Source organism: Pyrus communis, chromosome 2 (genome assembly GCF_041283825.1).
Source record: "Pyrus communis isolate YQ-2024b chromosome 2, ASM4128382v1, whole genome shotgun sequence".
Taxonomy (NCBI): Eukaryota; Viridiplantae; Streptophyta; class Magnoliopsida; order Rosales; family Rosaceae; genus Pyrus; species Pyrus communis.
In genome coordinates, this window is record NC_142566.1 from 29,066,167 (window position 1) to 29,084,880 (window position 18,714).

An 18,714-nucleotide genomic window follows, 5' to 3' on the forward strand; every position below is an offset into this window, starting at 1 on the left:
TCTGCCATCTCCTCTCTCTATCGATAATACTTCATCAGTGATGTAGCATTCTGATAACACGTAGGCCCTTAGATCTTGGTCACGTGCATTAAGCGTGATATAATTAGGAATGTGGCCTGGCCTGACTAATTATTTCTCCAACAGCTTTATAATGCATATGTTGTTTGGTTGTCTTTTTATCCAGTATTTTATTGGAAAAATGTTATTGGTACTTTAAAATTTTCATTTTACATTATTTATAAGTGTATTTTTCTTTTCTAATATAGAAAATTTAGAGTGTAAAATAAAATTTTTGAAGTGTTAATAACAATTTCTTTTTATTATATGTAAATATTTTATATCGTGGAGTTTTATGTACATCGGCTTCAAAGTTCAGCCGATTTCAATTTCGCCCCAACAGAAAAAGTAAAATAAATAAAAGCTGATGGCTCAGATTTAAATAAAGCTCAACCTAGAAGTTTCAAGTGGACCCTATTTCCGCTGTCATAGAAGGCATACCCAAAGCCCAACTGTGGAATCAACTCAGCCCATATGTTAGCGAATTTGGGCCACGAAATAGCCCATCCAACCCACAGGGCTCAACTCAAAAGAGTAAACGACTAAAATACCCCTCCACATTGTCTGTTTACAAAAACCCTAGCCCTAGCAGAGTCTTGACTCTCACTTGCTCTCCTTTCGTTCGGCCGCTGATCTTCAACAATGGTGAGCTTCCTCTCTCTCTCTCTCTCTCTCTCTCTCTCTCTCTCTATCTCTCCCCCTCCGTTTCCTGCATCTGAACTAATTTCTGCGCATTTACTTATTTAATCTCGTCAGTAAAATATAGTAATCATTCATTTGAGTGATTAGTGTTTTCTTATTTTTTCTGGACTTGTATTCTTTGTTTTTGTATGAATTTTTTCTTCATTTTACACAAATTAATATATGTTTATGTGTCAATTTATGTCTAAATTTTCGGATTAAATCGATATATAAATTCATTTATTTAATAAATAGATACGTATGCATTGTCGAATCGGCAAAACCGAGTGCAGTTGGTTGATGTTGTTTATGCATTATGGAGTCATTTTCTTAAACACTAATATTTATGGTATCCTTTGTGTTTCTGCTCCATTACCTGTTATATTTACACACACACACACACACACACATATATATATATATATATATATATATATGAAGTTTTGAGGAATGATTGAACATTTGGTTGAATTATTTGTTATAGCCGTTCGTCAAGTCTCAGAAGTCTAGGGCTTACTTCAAGAGGTTTCAAGTCAAGTATAAGAGAAGGAGAGGTATTTAATTGTTTCATGATAAATTGTTTTTTCATTTCGCAAATTGTTAGTGTGCATATGATCATTTTATTTCTGAATGTTGTCCACAGAGGGGAAGACCGACTACCGAGCCAGGATTAGGCTCATTAACCAAGACAAGAACAAGTACAACACACCCAAGTATCGGTTCGTTGTGCGATTTGTATCCTAAAAATTGTCGGCTAGCATTTGAGCCTTCCTAGTTTTACTTTATATTTATGTTTTTGATAAAAATCTTCTTTTAAGTTTTTTTTTTTTTAATGTTTCTTTCGTCTGTGGGTACTGAGTTGGAATTTAAGATGGATGCTTTTTAATGTTTGTGCCTTAAATGATTTTTCTTGCATTATATGTGATGTTCCCCTTAACCTGGATTTTAGACCAACAAGGATATTGTTGCCCAGATTGTATCTGCCAGCATTGCTGGCGATTTGGTTCTCGCTGCAGCCTATGCCCATGAGCTGCCACACTATGGACTTGAAGTTGGTCTGACAAACTATGCAGCAGGTATTTCCACCGTTTGATTTATTTGCTTTCTTCATTCTGGCTCTATACATATAAGTTCCTCTTGTGGGTTAGTGACAGTATTTTTATGATCAGCCTACTGCACTGGCCTACTCTTGGCTCGTCGTGTGCTGAAGAAGCTTGAAATGGATGACGAATATGAGGGGAATGTTGAGGTAGTGTGTTATTTTTTTGTCTATCCAATTTGTTCCCTTTATATCTACTTTTTGTGTGTGTGGCCTTACTAAATAATTTGTCTGGTATTTTAGGCAACTGGTGAGGATTATTCTGTAGAGCCAGCTGAGAGCAGGAGGCCATTCCGTGCTCTTCTTGATGTTGGCCTGATCAGGACCACCACAGGAAATCGTGTATTCGGTGCCTTGAAGGTGGGTACCGCATTTAATGCTTATTTATATTTGATGTGGCCAAGTTTTTTTTTTTTTTTTAACTTGTCATGATTAATATGTTATTTTGTAGTGTTCTTTCTTTTCACTTTGATGTGAACTTTGTTACACTGATGACAGTTTCTAATTAACGGTTTTGTTATTTTCAGTCGTTAACATTCCTTTCTGTTGTGATTGTCTGTCTGTATAGCAATTTTTTTTTTGTTTTTATCCTTGGAAGCCTTGATTAAAACATTTCTTTACATGCCTGGTGATGAAATGTATATTGGTTCCTGGTTGTACTTTATTTTTCATATTGCTTCCCATGCTATACAGAACATGGTCTTTTGTTTAATGTAACTGAATTTTTAATCCACTTGGAATGTGGCCTAATCAGTTTAAATAATTTTCAATTGATTATAGGGTGCTTTGGATGGGGGTTTGGATATCCCTCACAGTGAAAAGAGGTTTGCCGGTTTCTCCAAGGATAGCAAGCAACTTGACGCTGAGGTTCATCGCAAGTACATCTATGGTGGCCATGTTGCTGCATACATGACAGTAAGTTGAATATTCATTTCATGCACCAGCATTAACCTGACTGGTCTAGAATAATGATGTCATTTGGTCAAATTTCTATATGTTTGTTTCTGAACTGGGCGTTGAGTTCAGAATTCTTGTCAGGCATTCTCATCGCTGAATATTTAAACTGTTTTTCTTGAACTTATGATTGTTTGATTTTAGACTTTGGCGGATGATGAGCCGGAGAAATACCAGAGTCACTTCAGTGAATATATTAAGAAAGGTATTGAAGCGGATAACATCGAAGAGCTGTACAAGAAAGTTCATGCTGCCATCCGTGCTGATCCTACAATTAAGAAGACTGAGAAGCCAGCTCCTCAAGAGCACAAGAGGTAAAGTTTGATTGATTGCTCTACTCAGTTGATGTTTTAAATTGTGCCCTAGTTTCATGCATTTAAATTAACAAATCACATTGGAGGAGCGAGTATTTGTAGAGTCTTCTTGCTCAGTAGGAAGTAGTCATCAAATGATTCGAATTTTCATTTGTGTAACAGGTACAACCTCAAGAAGCTTACCTTTGACGAGAGGAAGAAGAAGTTGGTTGAGAGGTTGAAGGCCTTCAATGAAGCTGGTAATGATGAAAACAGTGACGATGATGATGAGTACTAAGCATTTAATGGGATTTGTGCTCTAGTTTGTTTCCTCCCTAGGACATCTGTTTAACTACTCTCGATAAAATCTTTTATCTTTATAATTCAGACATTTGAAGAATATGTTTCTTGTTTCGAGGTTCGAGTTAGAAGCGCTACTAAAGTTTTGACAACGTTATGAAAGTTATATTTTGTTTTGGCTATCCAAGTTTTCTAGTTACCAAATCTTTTATTGCATTTTTTTATTTTTTTTGGTAGCGTGGTAGTGGGGATATAAAGCTTTGTGTATCTTCTTTTAAAACCATGAATTTTATGCTCATGTGGTTTTATTTTCTCTTGCTTTCATTTCTTAGTGAGCTTTCCTCAACTTGTTCCGGAACGGTTAGGTCCTGTTTGATAGAGTCCTAATTGTCAAGGAAAAATGGTCATGTAAATTGTGACCAAAACTGTATTTTACACAAAACTAGAAACGAAATAGTTATTGAATGGATCTTGGATCTATATCCGATGTGGTTGGTACAACTCGCAATTTTTGTGGTTTTTAGTTGGAAGAGAGCCGATGGGCTAGGGAATCCCGGCCATTCAGGAGAGAGATTTGTGCCATTCAAGGGTTGGTTTTGTGTCAGGTGGACTAGCGAGACAAACTAATAAGGGCCGTAGGAAATTGAGTGGTTTGAATTTCTCGATCCGTCGGCTTAGGGCACAAAAATGTGGAGATAATCTGAATTCGAATTTGGTATCAAAAGCTCAAAGAAGTGACAATCTGTATTTTAGTTCATTCACCTAGTCATAGGTACGACTGATCCGATTCACCTATTCAGATCATTTTTGGATAAGCTTTTCTTTCTCTTAACTTGGACTAGGTGAATGGATCGGCCATGTACGTTCAAGTTTCTAAAGGTTTAGAATCCAATAATATTTTCCGATGCGTATTATATTTCGGTTTATACTAGAAAAACCCACGGAGGAATGGTATATGCCGTATTCCCGTATCTTTGATGCGATTGTGGACTCAGTTGAGTCAATAGTGACACAGATGAAGTTCGCGTTTTGGCTTACGAAACAAAGAAAGGGAAGGGATGGTGTTGATGAAAGGCAGCAAATCAGCCACCCTATAGACGTGGTGGGCCCACAAAACCTTATCTAGTGCCAACCAATGATCTTGTGAATACCTAAATCTTCATATTTCCGCATGAGATTTTCCCCACATCTTCACTATTGACAAGAAGAGTACAGCATATTTTACAAGTGACGGAGATTATGGCGCATCCACTTGCGTCACCGCCACCTACCACCGCCGCAGCAGCAACAATCTCAACAGCGGCAACTGACAAGACTACGCGTTACCGGTCAGTTGGTTTCCGAAATGTCAGGGCTTCCCATCAAGCTTCCGATGACCCCCATGCCGCGAACAATAATCTCGTTAACCGCAGGTTAGGTATTTGATTATACATTCATGCCACCATCTATGGATAATGTACATCTATATGGAAATAACAGTTTGACAAAAATGCAATACTAACTCGTTAAAATCGCGTCAAATTTAGGATTTGTCTACAAAGAAAATGACTTGTTATTACATTTAAAAGAGTCAGGCATTTTCATTATGAATATGTTTTCGTGACAAGCTAGTGTGATGTGGGGTTTATGGTGCAGGACTGTGGGTTTGGGTTTGGCGGCTGCTGCTCTGAGCTTCAATGTGAGTAACCCAAATTCAAGTGCAAATGCGGCAGCCAGGAGGCCTCCACCGCCTCCGGCGGAGGAGAAGGAGAAAAAGGACCCTAATGTGAGCGGTGTTTTAGCAAAAGTGCTAGCAAGCAAAAAGAGAAAGGAGGCCATGAAACAATCGGTGGCCAAGCTAAGAGACAAAGGGAAGCCTATCCAAGAGCCATCTGAATAGTTTCTTTCTTTCTGAAATTAAGTAGCGCACTTTGGAATTGTTTGTCAGTCTTCCTTCCTTTTGAGCTACCAATTCTATTTCCAATATTTGATAGCGCGCGCGTTCCGTTGGAGATTCGAACATAAAACCTCAATTTTAAAAGTAATGTCTCCTTAACGATTTGAGCTACGAATCTCGTATGCACGTGCTTATTAGTACCACAAAATTACTTTTGTCATTAAATTATGTGGAATTAAAAGTTGAAGTTAAAGCATCTATTGCATATGAAGATCCCGCATGTGCCTGGCCGTAGTCTGATTCTTCAATAGAGCTTGCCCCGTCATGATAACCACAACTTCAAACACAAGGCGGGGCAGGGGCACCATAACCGGAATATATATGGATAATGAGGGTGGTTATAAATTTGTGGCGGCTGCGGTATATGGATAACCGGCACTTCCATAATCTCCAACAGCACCCAAAACTTCCATACCAAGCAGAAGTATGATTAGGACAAGTAGGGCATAAGGAAGAGCAAGCTACATGAGCTCCATAACCGTAAAAACGACAAAAGCATGCACAAAGGCAACGAACAAATGCCCAAACAAAGAGAACGAGACAACTACTAATTTGTAAATGAATCATGACTTTCTTGTTTAATGGAGATTAAGATAGTGTAGTTCTATGAAAAATTATAAAGAAAAACGATGAAATAATTTGCACTAAATTCATGTAAAGAAGATTTGAGCAATATGCCAACTTAATAAAGTTTATTAGAGATTACAGATCCATAAATTGCTTGTGGAATCAAATTCAACACTAACAATTCATTTCGTGTTGCAGCTGCTGACTATCATTATTTTTTAGATCCTCTTGTCTTTTGCATGTAGAGAATTACTTTTAAGATTTTGACAATGTAATCTTTGGCATGTCTAGCAAAAAAAGAATTTTGTGACAGATAGTTTAACGACCTGTAATCTTAATTTGGATTTAGGCAAATTTTACTTTGATATCCTCCTTGTTCAATTATTTTTTTTCATGAGAATCGACTTTAGATGTTCCGGTCTAAATTTAATATTGATTAGTTTTGTTTGGGCAAACCCATTTTTCAAACAAAAAATGATTACATTCAATTATTGTCCTTCGAGTTGACATTAATTAAACTCAATTAACAATCTATTCGACGGAAGACATACTATTTTGTTGCATGATTTTAGATAAATGTTGAAAATTAGAGATTTCGTTAACATGTGTTTGACAAAATGGATACAACACAACACCAAAAAAAAAAAAAAAAAACAAAACAAAACAAAAACAAAGCCAACAGAAGATAGACACAACGCATGAACACATAAGCAAAACTGTTGGATTTAATTCCACAGGTCTAGCTCCCATAAAATCAAAATCTCTCTCTCTCTCTCTCTCTCTCTCGCTCTCTCTCTCCCTTTCTTCTTCTTCTTGTTAACTAATTAGGGCCGAGGGCCTGAGCTTCTCAACAGCCATTACTACAACCAACCCAAACGGCAAAATCTCAGAAAACATAAAGCAGAGAAGAGGACTCGATTTCAGAAATGGAGGGAGGAGGGCGATCCGCGGACACGATGATGTCAGAGGCGGCGCCACCGTCGCAACCGGACCCTAACCACCCACAGCAACATCCTCCACCGCCACATCAGGCGATGGGGGGAGTGGAGAGCATTCCGGCCACGCTCAGCCACGGCGGCCGATTCATTCAGTACAATATCTTCGGCAACGTCTTTGAGGTCACCGCCAAGTACAAGCCCCCCATCATGCCCATCGGTAAAGGCGCATACGGCATCGTTTGGTCTGTATCTCCCCTCTCTCTCTCTTCATTCCTCCATTTCTTCATTTTTTTTGTTCAAATTTTCTGTTTTTGTGAAAGGAAAATGCAAAAGATTCATCATTTTTGGGGAAAATTAAATTTGATTGAAATTTGAATGATTGATTAATCGTGAGAAATTGCAAAACTAATAGCTCGGCTCTGAATTCGGAGACGAACGAGCACGTTGCGGTGAAGAAGATTGCGAATGCATTCGACAACAGGATCGATGCGAAGAGGACGCTGAGAGAGATCAAGCTGCTGCGGCATATGGATCATGAGAATGTTGTTGCAATTCGGGATATAATCCCTCCGCCGCAGAGGAACTTCTTCAATGATGTTTACATTGCGTATGAGCTCATGGACACTGACCTCCATCAAATCATTCGATCCAATCAAGCTCTATCCGAGGAGCACTGTCAGGTTCTGGCTCGTCTTCTACTCTTCTAAATTCTCACATTTTTGGTATTTTGCTCGAAACTAAAGACGAATTCTTTACTTGTAACTAAAGTCATACTTGATATGAGTGTGTTGGTATTCCATGTGAATTGATTCATTTGTGCATTTTCGGGTTATAAATCTGAAAAAGGCAAGTGCTTTGCCGTATTTGCGTGTTTTTCTTGACAATTTGGACAATTGTGGCACGACAAATTGTTCCTCTCGATGTTCTCATTGATAAAGATAAAAAATGATTGGAGAAAATTGACCAAGAGGAAAGTTTTGGTTTGTAATAAGAATTCTCGAGCAACCTTGAAAATAAAGATTAGACATTAAGCTTCTTTCCTTTTCAGCTACGCCGGTTGTTTTCCATGGAGAATTGGTTTCAAGATTAGTTTTATGTACTTCTTATCAGACTTCCTTATATTTGTATTGTGCCCCATCAAAGCTGTGTATTTTATGCAACTTAGATGACCTATGGCTCTTTGAGCACCTAATCAGCAAGTTGCGTAATAAGATGAACCAAACTCTCCCCTCCCTCTCTTTTCTCCCATTACATTTGGTCTGTTCAACTTGGAGTCTCCTGCTTCTATAAATTCATAATCTTTTTATTACTTATTATTATTTCACTGAAGATCTAATAATTACTCTTTTTTTTTCTTTTTCTTTTTTCGGTGTATGCAGTATTTCTTATATCAGATCCTCCGAGGATTGAAATACATTCACTCTGCAAATGTTCTGCACAGGGACTTAAAACCTAGCAATCTTCTCCTAAATGCCAATTGTGACTTAAAAATATGTGATTTTGGACTAGCTCGAGTCACCTCGGAGACTGATTTTATGACCGAGTATGTTGTTACCAGATGGTACCGTGCCCCAGAGCTACTGTTAAACTCTTCAGATTACACTGCAGCTATTGATGTATGGTCAGTAGGTTGTATATTTATGGAATTGATGGATAGGAAGCCGTTATTTCCTGGCAGAGATCATGTGCATCAGCTTCGTCTGCTTATGGAGGTATCTTAGTTATGTTTGCTTGGTTTGTTTCTGCAAACCTAGGATCATATGATGGACAAAAAAATATCGTCATCATTCTTATTATTATAACTGTTTTATCACAGTACAGGGTCCTTGAATAGCATATTGGCTCCTCCATGCCATATTTATGTTACACTTAGACATGAATAATAAGAATAACATGTCTCACACTTTGGACCATTCCATGACGATATGGAATTGGAAATTAGAATCTCCATGTTACTAAAATTGTACATTTGTAGTGTAGATATCTATGAATCAGTGTGATTAATCTTCAGAAACCTTGCAGCTGATTGGCACCCCATCAGAGGCTGAGCTGCAATTTCTAAATGAAAATGCGAAGAGATACATTCGGCAGCTTCCTCTCTACCGTCGACAGTCATTTACTGAGAAGTTTCCTCACGTCCATCCTTCAGCAATTGATCTTGTTGAAAAGATGTTGACATTTGATCCTACTCGGAGAATTACTGGTAAGTTGCCCTTACTAAAATGTTCACAAGTCTGAGTAAAAGTAGTCACAGTTTCCCCTACTTCTTATGTGCTTTATTGACTCGGAATAACTTGTTGCTGACTCCCATTTAGTATGTCATCTTCATGTGTAGTAAAGTTGAGTACTCCCACATTAGTGTTGCCTTGATTATTTTAGCCACCTTAACTGAATATGTTTGCTTGTTCAAACAATGAAATCAATAAATCACAAAATAGGAGTGTTAGAAAACATCTGTTTTTGGATATCATTTAAAAAAGAAAAAAATTATCTCTAACAGTTCATTTAAGGGCGATGAAGGTTTCTCATTCCCCCTCAACCACCCTTCTGCTAAACTACAACCAAATCCAACGATCAAGCATATGGGTTAATCTTCATACTCCCCGTTATTCTCTATTCTACAGAACTTCCCAAGTTTCATTACTGATGTTTGGATCTGCCATCAGATAATAGAATTGGGGTGGTGCTATACACACATCCCCTTCTTCCTTCAACACACCCTCTCAATTTCTGGCAATCGGATTGAATGAATTGAAGAGGATCAAAGGACATAAATTAACAGGGAGCGTGTGGAAGGTAAAAAGGGGGGGTGTGGATGCCGCCACCTTAGAGTTGTAGCAATCAACAGTTTCCCACCTTCTTAGGCTTGGGATGTCAGCTTCCCACTGACTTTAAGTTATTTGTTGTGTGGGTATGATCACCTCCAGAGAATGACGCTTTGGTAGTAGTTCTTACCTTTCATTTGGTCATCCATGGAAATCGGCCTTTTCACCTTCTAACACCTTATAGTCGTGTGTTCATCTCAAATTTGGAGGCTTTTCCTTGCTCTTCCAATACTGGACATCATTGCCGTCAAAAACTTTAACCCTATATAGAATATCTGTTACAAAACCATGTGTTACCATGCATTTTTGTGGGAAGTCTTGCATTCAATTTGGTATTACTTCTCTAACTACAGTTTTGCTCGCGCTGCAGTTGAAGATGCCCTAGCTCACCACTATTTAACATCTCTCCATGACATCAGCGATGAGCCTGTTTGCATGACTCCCTTCAGCTTCGACTTTGAGCAGCATGCACTCACTGAGGAACAGATGAAAGAGCTGATCTACCGAGAGGCACTTGCATTTAACCCCGAGTATCAGCGACTGTGAGGAATTTGCTATTTTATTCACGTGGATTTTCATATATGTGATCTCGAGGTTCCATCTGTTCAGTGATCGGGATTGATTTTTCATGTAAATATGTTCCATCCGAGAGTGGAAGGTTCTAGATTCGAATTATTGATTATCTGTATCGGCTAGTTTTGATTTCTGTTTGTCTAATTATTGAATTGAGCATAATGCTGATGAATTAATATTTTCTTGAACACATTTCCAAAAGCTTGAGAATCAATAAAGATCTCCGATCTCTGTTGTTTCATCTGATCGTATTCATGTGCCTTCGTTTTTCTTGTCCATTTCCAGCCGTAAATCTCTGCTGGCATTCCCTTCGACCTGGATTGCACATAGGCTGTGTAGGACGAAGCCGGAATGCCAGAAGTCGACATCCATTTATGAGCCGAATGAGATGAATATATAACAGAAAAGGGGTACACGAATTCTTTTCGAACAAGTGAATATACCGAATGAGATGAATAAAACGAAACTATCTCCTCTACCAAAGAAACCTCACCAGTGCTAACTGCTGAGGCAACTAAATATATCATCTTAGCGAAACAAATGGATTCTTGTAGGCAAGAAGAAGACAATAAAGAACAAACTCATCTCCTACTGTACGAAGATACACACCAATAGCTCATCTGATCCCGTTAGGTCTTCGCATTCCCGAAGAATCTTGAAAGTGGCACGGGACCATCAGCCTCGTTATCGCCACTGCTCGAGTGTTTGGTCTTTGACCTGTGCTTCTTTTCCTTCCTTGTTCTCTTGGACCTGGACTTGGATCGTCTCGATTCTTGGTCTTCGTCTTCACTGCTGGAAGAATCTGAGGATGAGCTCGAGGAGCTAGACTCTGAAGATCTCCTTCTTGAATGCTACAAAGCACAAAGTAAGAGGAAAATATTAAACCACTTAAACAAGCACAACTACAAAAAAAATTAAAAATTAAAAACAAAAATAAAAAAATTGTGGGCAGTGGGCACCTTTCTCTTTCTGCTGCTGCTGCGTTTCTTTAAATCTTTATCCTTCCTATCTGCGAGGACACATATTCACCTTCAGAAAAGAGGCTAGTAGAGACGAGGAATAGTTTGTGTTTACATTCCATGTCCATGACACCCACCTTTCTTGCGATCAGACTTACTACTAGAGTGGTTTCTTCCATTGGCAAGCTTGCGAGCCCTTTCGGCATCCAGTTGAGCTCTGTATTCTCTCATCATTCTATCGGTATCCTTCTCCAGTTCTCCCTTTCTAATTTCATCTTCCTAGTGCAGCAATACATTAAAATTGACTGAAAATTTGCACGTAGTGAAGAAGACTACAGATGCAGAAAGCTTTTGAAAAAAATGAATGGTAGCAAGTAGACAATACAACCATGTCATGACAGAGTAGGAAGATAAAATATTAGAGCAAATATCAGTTGAGAATTAGCTGAACCCAAACATTCTAAATGCGAAATGCTAGGCCTAAGTAGTCGGGACTACAGGCCAATATCAACGACAACATCCTCATCCTTCTATCTTCCAAATCCAAATGCATCAGATCATGTAACTTACTATCAGGCATAATCAGAAACTCAATTAACATGTTCCTTCTACAACACATGATATCAAGAAGGTAACACAGCAGCAGAAATAGATAGAGGAACGTCCAAAGCAGAAAAGAATACCTTTTGCTTCTGTTTATACTCCTCCCAGGTAATTGTGTGAGAAGTTTTGAGGCTAGCCAAACGAGCAGCATGCCACTCTGGTGAATGAAATGAACCATCCATCTGCGACAGTCCTCATCAGTGAAAGTACAGGAGGATCCAAGTATTATATTGGATTATCGAGTCAATTCTCTAATAGAAAGATGATACATACTTACATTTCACCAAATGTTTACCCTAAAACCTTAATATGGTACCCTACTTGAAATTGACACGAATTTCACTGTGCATATACCGATCGAAGTAAAATATGTATGTGGGTGACGTGGTATGGGAATCAGAAATGTGCCCCGTCTGACGATAACTCTTTCGGTGTTTAAAGTCTTATACATGAGTGGCATCTAATTACAGAAGTTTAGTTTCTTGAGATAGATTAATCATTATCATGAATCTGGTAGAGGTACTCCACAAACTGTATAATTGCTCACACTAGTCCCATCAATTGTGAGAAAACCAACAACATCCACCTTACGAGTTAGGCTGCTAAAGACACCGATCTCCAAAAGCTCGTCGTTCATCAACATACTTTTAACACATACAAGAGTTATGGATTATGGAGGATGCACCCATAACTCCATATCTATGAACCTATGCTAACCATAGTCAAACTATAGTGGTGATAAAGCATCTAAATTTACAAGTAGATGGTATTCAACACTCCACACGAGATACGACACAAACAATTCCTTTTAACGAACACCACATAATCGTAGAATGTCAGATAATATAACCACAAATTCAGTAAACAGTAAACAATTACAACACACCCGTTAAGAACCAAGATCGAATCTTTTCAACAAGGTTTCCTTAGAAATCACATATTCCATTGCACAGTAAGCAGTTCATCGAGAAAACTAAAAGCAGGCAACTGAATTCGAATGCAAATAAATAGCAGAATTGAAGAATGGGGGAGAAAATTGAAACTAGTGAGGTAGTGTGGAAGGGTACAAACCATGCCGTCTTCAACCTCATCAGGGCCAGCAGAGCTGGAGCCGAGCCTGGATCTCTGCATAGCCTTGTAAGCTTGATTTTTGCCCATTTGGAAAGAGACCCAGATGAGAAAATCAATCAATCAAAAAGATACGACTAGAGTATCCGCGGAGGACAACCCATGTACCGAGATCGAGAGAATTTAGGAACAGCTAGAAGAAACGGGGAGGTTGGGTTTGGGTTTTCCAAAGAGGTGTGGCTGTTGCCCCTCGTCGTATGAATTTGGTGATACAATCACAAGGTGAGGCTGTCAGGACGAGGCCAGCAGTTTTGTCAAAGAAACAACGACGATCACGTGTTCGACCTTAGAGATTTAGATGACGTGTTCGACCTTGATTCGTCTGGCTAGAAGTTAATAATATAAACACACACACCAACGAGAAATTTTTAGTTATGACGAAAATACGAATAGTACACCACGTATTTTTATGTAAATTATGAAAAATTTTAAATTTTAACTCATTAATCTTTTAACACACATATCTCAAATATACTGCCTCCTATAATGATCACTTTGAAAAATCTTTCCCAACCAACAACGGATGACTCATCGTGCGTTTTCCAAAGAATAATGCTAACTCCTCCGGCTATCAATCCATCAAACTTCATCTTATTTAAATTTAAATTACTTATTAATAGAATTATTTTAAATAAAAAAATTATTTAATTTTCGATCATAATAAAAAAATTAAGAATAATAATGTAATTTTTCAAAATAAAATTTTACTGTTTTTTTTATTTAAAACATCACATTTTAACAACTCTAATTTTAAAAATTAAAAAAAAAAAAAAACAAAATTAAACCTATCTTGCTCTCTCACTCTCTTCCTCTCTTCTTCAATTTTAAACAAAAATAAAACATTTTCATATACACTCTATGTGTGGGCATATACTAGTATAATTTAAAATTTTGATCTCTCCACCATTTTTTTTGTCTAAAATAAAGAAAATATATAACTTATTTGAAAGTGCGGAAGCCATCTCACAATTTTCCGCTTTACGAGGATCCGAGGACGTTTATAACACGTAGGGATGGCAACGGGGCGGATTGGATTTGGATGTGCCATCCCCATACCTAAACCCGTTTATTTTCCCCGAACCTAAACCCATAGAATCCCCGAACAGTTTTCCCCATAACCAAACCCGTTGGGTGACGGATTTGTGATCGGGGAACGATTTTTCCCATTATGATATTTATATATTTATTTATATTATTAACTTGTACAAGTTTTCAAAAACTAGCATCACATCACTGTTGGCGCGCATTGCACCCTCTGAGCACCACCGGGCATGTCATCGTCCTCATCATAGGCCTCTTGTTGAGCCTGCCGCTGCTTCCTCCTCATCTCCTCCTCCATGTTCACATCATGCAAAGTCGTCTCCTCACACTCGTTCACCTCCATATCCGTCAGGCTTCAATGCATGATTATTAACAATCCTTTTTCATATAATAAATATTTATCTCTTTTTTTTATTCATAGATGAAATGGTTCGGTTTCGGGTATGGGTTTGGGGCGAATACCCCAATAACCATAATCAAATCTGAAACCGAAAAATTTACCCTATGGTTGCCCATAACCGTAAAATACTTGAAATTTTATGCCCGAAACCGAACCATTCGGATCAATTACTTGTGGGGATCGGATTTGATGGGTTAAATTACCATCCCTAGTAACACGAATCTTATTCATACTTTGCAAAGAGGTTGTTTTCATGACTTAAACCCGTGACATTTTAGTCACACAAAAAACAATATTTTCGTTGCTCCAAAACTCACCCCTTGATTAAATTTCTAGTATGGAAAACCAAAAATTAAAAAAGAAAATGTTAGCGAGGTCAAGAACTTAGCCATAACGATACTTCGTCGGCCATGCTTCTCTAAAATGTCTTACATGAATTTAAATATGCTTATGATGACACGACTTTGGCAAGAAAATAAGCTTTATGATCCTCTCCACATTAAGTAAGGTTAATTTTGATATATTCTTAATTGTGTCCGAGTATCAAGTAGAAAATTAAAATTGATTAAAGGTGGACAGCGAAATTGGTATTTGCCAAGTTGGGCTCTAAACAGGCTGTATATAATGCGAAGAAACGTGATGGGCTGTCTTCGGTTTGGACTTGAGCAGTTAATAGTGGGCCTCCAAATTTTTTCTTATGTGTAAATAATCTTTTAGAATGACCTAAATTTATTTTAAGAAACATGTGGTGTGACGAGAATGACTCGAACTTTCACTTATAATTAATCTTGTAAAAATTCTCAAAGTTGATTTAAAAACATGGGTTATAACTCACAATTTTTATGAAAAAAAAATTAAAATTTTAGTTTTAAGAAATATTTAGTTTTAATGTGATCCTACCATTTATTAGGTCCCGAAAATACTTTTTTTATTGATTTTTTGACACACCCCGACCAAGATCAGGGCATGCTGGCCATCACACAAAGGTGACGTAACCATGTGCACGTGCGGAAGCTAATAGAGTAGTAATATAGAAGTACGAATAATTAAAAACTAGCATGCAAAGTACTAAAACAAGTGCTAGCATAAGTGATATACAAATTCAGAGCAAGACTACAGCAGTCCAAAAGAAAAGTTGCGACATAAGTACACCCGAAGGTGACCCTACGCTGGTGAGTATCTGTCAGAAATACCGGACAAGCCCTCGGGGAAACCACCGAAACTTCTAATCAACTAGAACCTGGAGGGGCGCAAAACAAAAGCGTGAGTGGGCAAAAACAAAGCTCTTTGAAAACTATTTAGCAAAATACATTCTAACCCCTCGCCGTAAAACCTGTATACTTCCCAGAAAATAAACATATATACGTACGTATAGATATGCCAAACATGCTCAAGGGTATAACAATCATGCTCAAAAGTGTGCCATGTCAAAGCCTCATAATGAAATGCAAGTGCTCAGGTATATATCACATCAATAGCATAACATCTGGCAGCCGGAGTCACCTAACGTGACTTGTACGGCTGCATATAGAGCTCAAATCTCAAACTCAATAACTGAACCTGCCCACGAGTCGGAACCACCTAAAGTGGTTTGTACGACAGGCCTGGGTGTAACATATATATACGCTCTAGTGCTACGATCACGTGAAGGCTGTGCGAATAATCGCGGGTCACCTATGAGTCGGAACCACCTAATGTGGTCTGTACGACATGACTGTGCACCTAACTTGGATCCAAGCTGAGCGTGTGGTGCGGGAGGTGAACATCACGTGAAGGACTGTGCCCTACTCTGGGCGGGAGCACTAACACCGGGGGTGCAGGTTATGAGCTCTCTAAGCATCTCAAACTACTACTGAATATAAACATGCATACCACTTACCTGGCACTTACCTGTGCGTCCACGGCACCCAATACGCATATATAAATGTATGCCACTACTAATGCATGTGATGATGCATAAACAATAATAATATGGTGCATGGCATAACATAAATAACCCTTTTTAATCAATTTATGGGAATATAAATGTATATAGGTATATACGGAAAACAAAAGCCCACTCACTGATAAGTGGAAGGGTCGTAGCCCCCCTGCCTCGAGTGCGAACGCTCGTCCTCGGGGTACGTGTCACCTATATGCGAAATAACTATAAAAACGTTAACTTTAAAGCACATAACCAACTTCTCGTAATAACTTCTCATACATTGCTCAAAATGGACAAATGAATATACCAACGTGCTCTACACAACCTCAGGATCACAACCATATTTTTAGAAAAAATTTCCTTCGCCGCACGCGCCCCCACGCGCCGGCCAAGGCACGGCCACACGCGCCGGCCACGCGCCGGCACGTGCGGCGCACACGGACGGCGTCAACTGACGCCGTGAGGAATATTCCGTTATTTCTAACGGATTCCGTCAACGGCGTCAGGAATATTCCGTCAACTCTGATGGAATATTCCATCACCTTCTCCGTTCAATCTCCGGTGCCGTCGCCGGCGCCGGAAAACTAGGAAACCTGCAACTCGAGTTTTCTCACTCGTTTCTCAACTGTTTTTCGTGATTTTTGAACCAAAATGAAGCCCTAGACTAGTAGAACACATCCATACAAGTTTTAAGGGCTAAAACTCACGGGATCATACCTGTCCACACAAACCAAAACCGGCCAACTTCGAACCAGGCTTTCCCGACGTCCAATTTCGTCCAACTAAGTACTCCGAGACTCCTTGTGACACCACCAAGCTACCTACGACCTTAAAAATCCCAAAACATGCTAGATTAAGTTTGCATGAATAGTGCTCAAAACTGCCATTATTGAATCGACGTGAAAACGATGTATTTCTCACCTGAAAATGGTACGGTTGCACTCGCACGAGCTTCACGAGTTCGAAGGTGTCCTTAGTTTCCTCGATCTGTGAGGATTTGGTGGTTTGTGTGTTTGTCCGTACGTCGAAGGAAGAAGAAGAAGAATAGAGGACTCGGGGGAGAGAGAGAGAGACAGGGAAAATGACAGAGGGAGAGGGAGAGTGAGACAGTGTGTGTGTGTGTGGCCCAGTACCTGCCAACACCACACCAAGTAACCAAAAACATAACGAAAACAAACTAGGGGTAAAATTGTAATTTCACACGTGCGTTTCGATATTTCCGGGACGGGATGTCACATTTTTAAAGTTGAAAAATAAGAAAAATAATAATATAAACAAATATTATGCCCCCAAATATTTTTTTGTGTCGAAAATCTTTGGAATGTCCTATATTAATTTTAGGAAACATGTGGAGCGACGACAACGACTCGAATTTTTGCTTATAATTAATCTTGTAAAAATATTCAACATCGATTTGTAAATGTAGGTTATAACTCACAGTTTTTTTGAAAAAAAATTGAAATTTTTGAGTTTAGGAAATATTTTGCATGGGAGCTAAGGAAAATTTTGCAAAATCTTTGGATATGATCCTACCATTTATTAGGTCGTAAACTATTATTTATTGATTTTTAGATTAGAAAATTAGAAGAATAATATAAACAAATAGTCGGCCCTAAAGTTTATTTTTTATTTTTATGTATCGGAAATCTTCGGAACGTCTTAGATTATTTAATTTTCAAATTTAATTTATCTAGCGTTACTCTTTATCTTAAGTTAAAAAAGTAGCATAATACGTGTAGAAAAAGAGTACTATTATTCATACCATGTTTTTATATCACATTCTATACCACCTTAGATGACATCATTTGAATTAATCAGTTTTGCAAATTTTTCAAATGATATGATTGTCCACATTAAATAACATCTAAGATGATATGAAAATATGATACAAAAATATGATATGAATAACATTATTCTTACAAAAAGCCCTTGCTCGATATGGTACGTGTCAGCACTTTGTTTTGTTGTAAATTAAAATAGGTACACAAAACAATGATGGGATATCAAGACATGAAACCTTGTTTGTGAATTGACGAGAGAAATACTAATACAAGATATCACTGTAACACGGTGAAATTTGACATTTTCCGTAAGAGAGGGTGAAGGAGATTCTATTGGGAATTAGGGAGCAAGCAAAGTTAATATTTGTTGACAGCTTTACAGCAGCGGGAGAATAATCCTCTTTACCAGTTTGAGCGTGGCATGGCAGACCCTCCACAGAGAGACAGGGCACGAGCTCCTAAAAACGACGCGTTTCGGGTTCCCAGGACAGGATGTCTGTGAGACTGCGAGGTAAAGGAGGTCCCTGTTAATGCACGGGTTGGCCAAATTGTCAATGCGTGAACCACGGGTTTGTACTGTGCCATGCATGCACTCGCACACTCTATATATATATATATATATATATAAAGGTTTGTACGGCTTGGCGACCTCTCC

At 38.4% G+C, this 18,714-nt stretch overlaps 4 protein-coding genes across 4 annotated transcripts; 3 read left to right on the forward strand and 1 right to left on the reverse strand.

The window, feature by feature from the left end:
* The first annotated feature begins 614 nt into the window (after positions 1-614).
* LOC137746755 (large ribosomal subunit protein uL18z) lies at positions 615-3,566 on the forward strand. The gene is made up of 9 exons (XM_068486765.2): positions 615-702; positions 1,223-1,292; positions 1,382-1,473; positions 1,688-1,814; positions 1,908-1,987; positions 2,081-2,197; positions 2,618-2,752; positions 2,936-3,105; positions 3,268-3,566. Exons 1-9 carry the CDS (start codon positions 700-702, stop codon positions 3,380-3,382), a joined length of 909 nt encoding a protein of 302 aa, XP_068342866.1. The 5' UTR covers positions 615-699; the 3' UTR covers positions 3,383-3,566.
* A 976-nt stretch (positions 3,567-4,542) lies between these two features.
* LOC137748515 (uncharacterized) lies at positions 4,543-5,356 on the forward strand. Its single transcript, XM_068488675.2, has 2 exons — positions 4,543-4,796; positions 5,020-5,356. Exons 1-2 carry the CDS (start codon positions 4,624-4,626, stop codon positions 5,261-5,263), a joined length of 417 nt encoding a protein of 138 aa, XP_068344776.2. The 5' UTR covers positions 4,543-4,623; the 3' UTR covers positions 5,264-5,356.
* A 1,145-nt stretch (positions 5,357-6,501) lies between these two features.
* LOC137747040 (mitogen-activated protein kinase homolog NTF4) lies at positions 6,502-10,415 on the forward strand. The gene is made up of 5 exons (XM_068487042.2): positions 6,502-7,067; positions 7,238-7,505; positions 8,205-8,537; positions 8,848-9,028; positions 10,021-10,415. Exons 1-5 carry the CDS (start codon positions 6,814-6,816, stop codon positions 10,194-10,196), a joined length of 1,212 nt encoding a protein of 403 aa, XP_068343143.2. The 5' UTR covers positions 6,502-6,813; the 3' UTR covers positions 10,197-10,415.
* A 179-nt stretch (positions 10,416-10,594) lies between these two features.
* Positions 10,595-13,137, reverse strand: LOC137747041 (uncharacterized). Its single transcript, XM_068487043.2, has 5 exons — positions 12,857-13,137; positions 11,866-11,967; positions 11,320-11,461; positions 11,183-11,232; positions 10,595-11,074 (listed from the first exon to the last, which is right to left on the reverse strand). Exons 1-5 carry the CDS (start codon positions 12,941-12,943, stop codon positions 10,853-10,855), a joined length of 603 nt encoding a protein of 200 aa, XP_068343144.2. The 5' UTR covers positions 12,944-13,137; the 3' UTR covers positions 10,595-10,852.
* Between the last annotated feature and the right edge of the window lie 5,577 nt (positions 13,138-18,714).

Coding starts and splice junctions, on each gene's coding strand:
- LOC137746755 (XM_068486765.2), top strand. Junction 1,293..1,381: donor CAAGTATAAGAGAAGGAGAG/GTATTTAATTGT, acceptor TGTTGTCCACAG/AGGGGAAGACCGACTACCGA. Junction 1,474..1,687: donor ATCGGTTCGTTGTGCGATTT/GTATCCTAAAAA, acceptor CCTGGATTTTAG/ACCAACAAGGATATTGTTGC.
- LOC137748515 (XM_068488675.2), top strand. CDS start 4,624: ATGGCGCATCCACTTGCGTCACCGCCACCTACCACCGCCGCAGCAGCA. Junction 4,797..5,019: donor AATAATCTCGTTAACCGCAG/GTTAGGTATTTG, acceptor TTTATGGTGCAG/GACTGTGGGTTTGGGTTTGG.
- LOC137747040 (XM_068487042.2), top strand. CDS start 6,814: ATGGAGGGAGGAGGGCGATCCGCGGACACGATGATGTCAGAGGCGGCG. Junction 7,506..8,204: donor TATCCGAGGAGCACTGTCAG/GTTCTGGCTCGT, acceptor CGGTGTATGCAG/TATTTCTTATATCAGATCCT. Junction 8,538..8,847: donor AGCTTCGTCTGCTTATGGAG/GTATCTTAGTTA, acceptor GAAACCTTGCAG/CTGATTGGCACCCCATCAGA.
- LOC137747041 (XM_068487043.2), bottom strand. CDS start 12,943: ATGGGCAAAAATCAAGCTTACAAGGCTATGCAGAGATCCAGGCTCGGC. Junction 11,968..12,856: donor ATGAGGTTGAAGACGGCATG/GTTTGTACCCTT, acceptor GGACTGTCGCAG/ATGGATGGTTCATTTCATTC. Junction 11,462..11,865: donor AGTATAAACAGAAGCAAAAG/GTATTCTTTTCT, acceptor TTGCTGCACTAG/GAAGATGAAATTAGAAAGGG.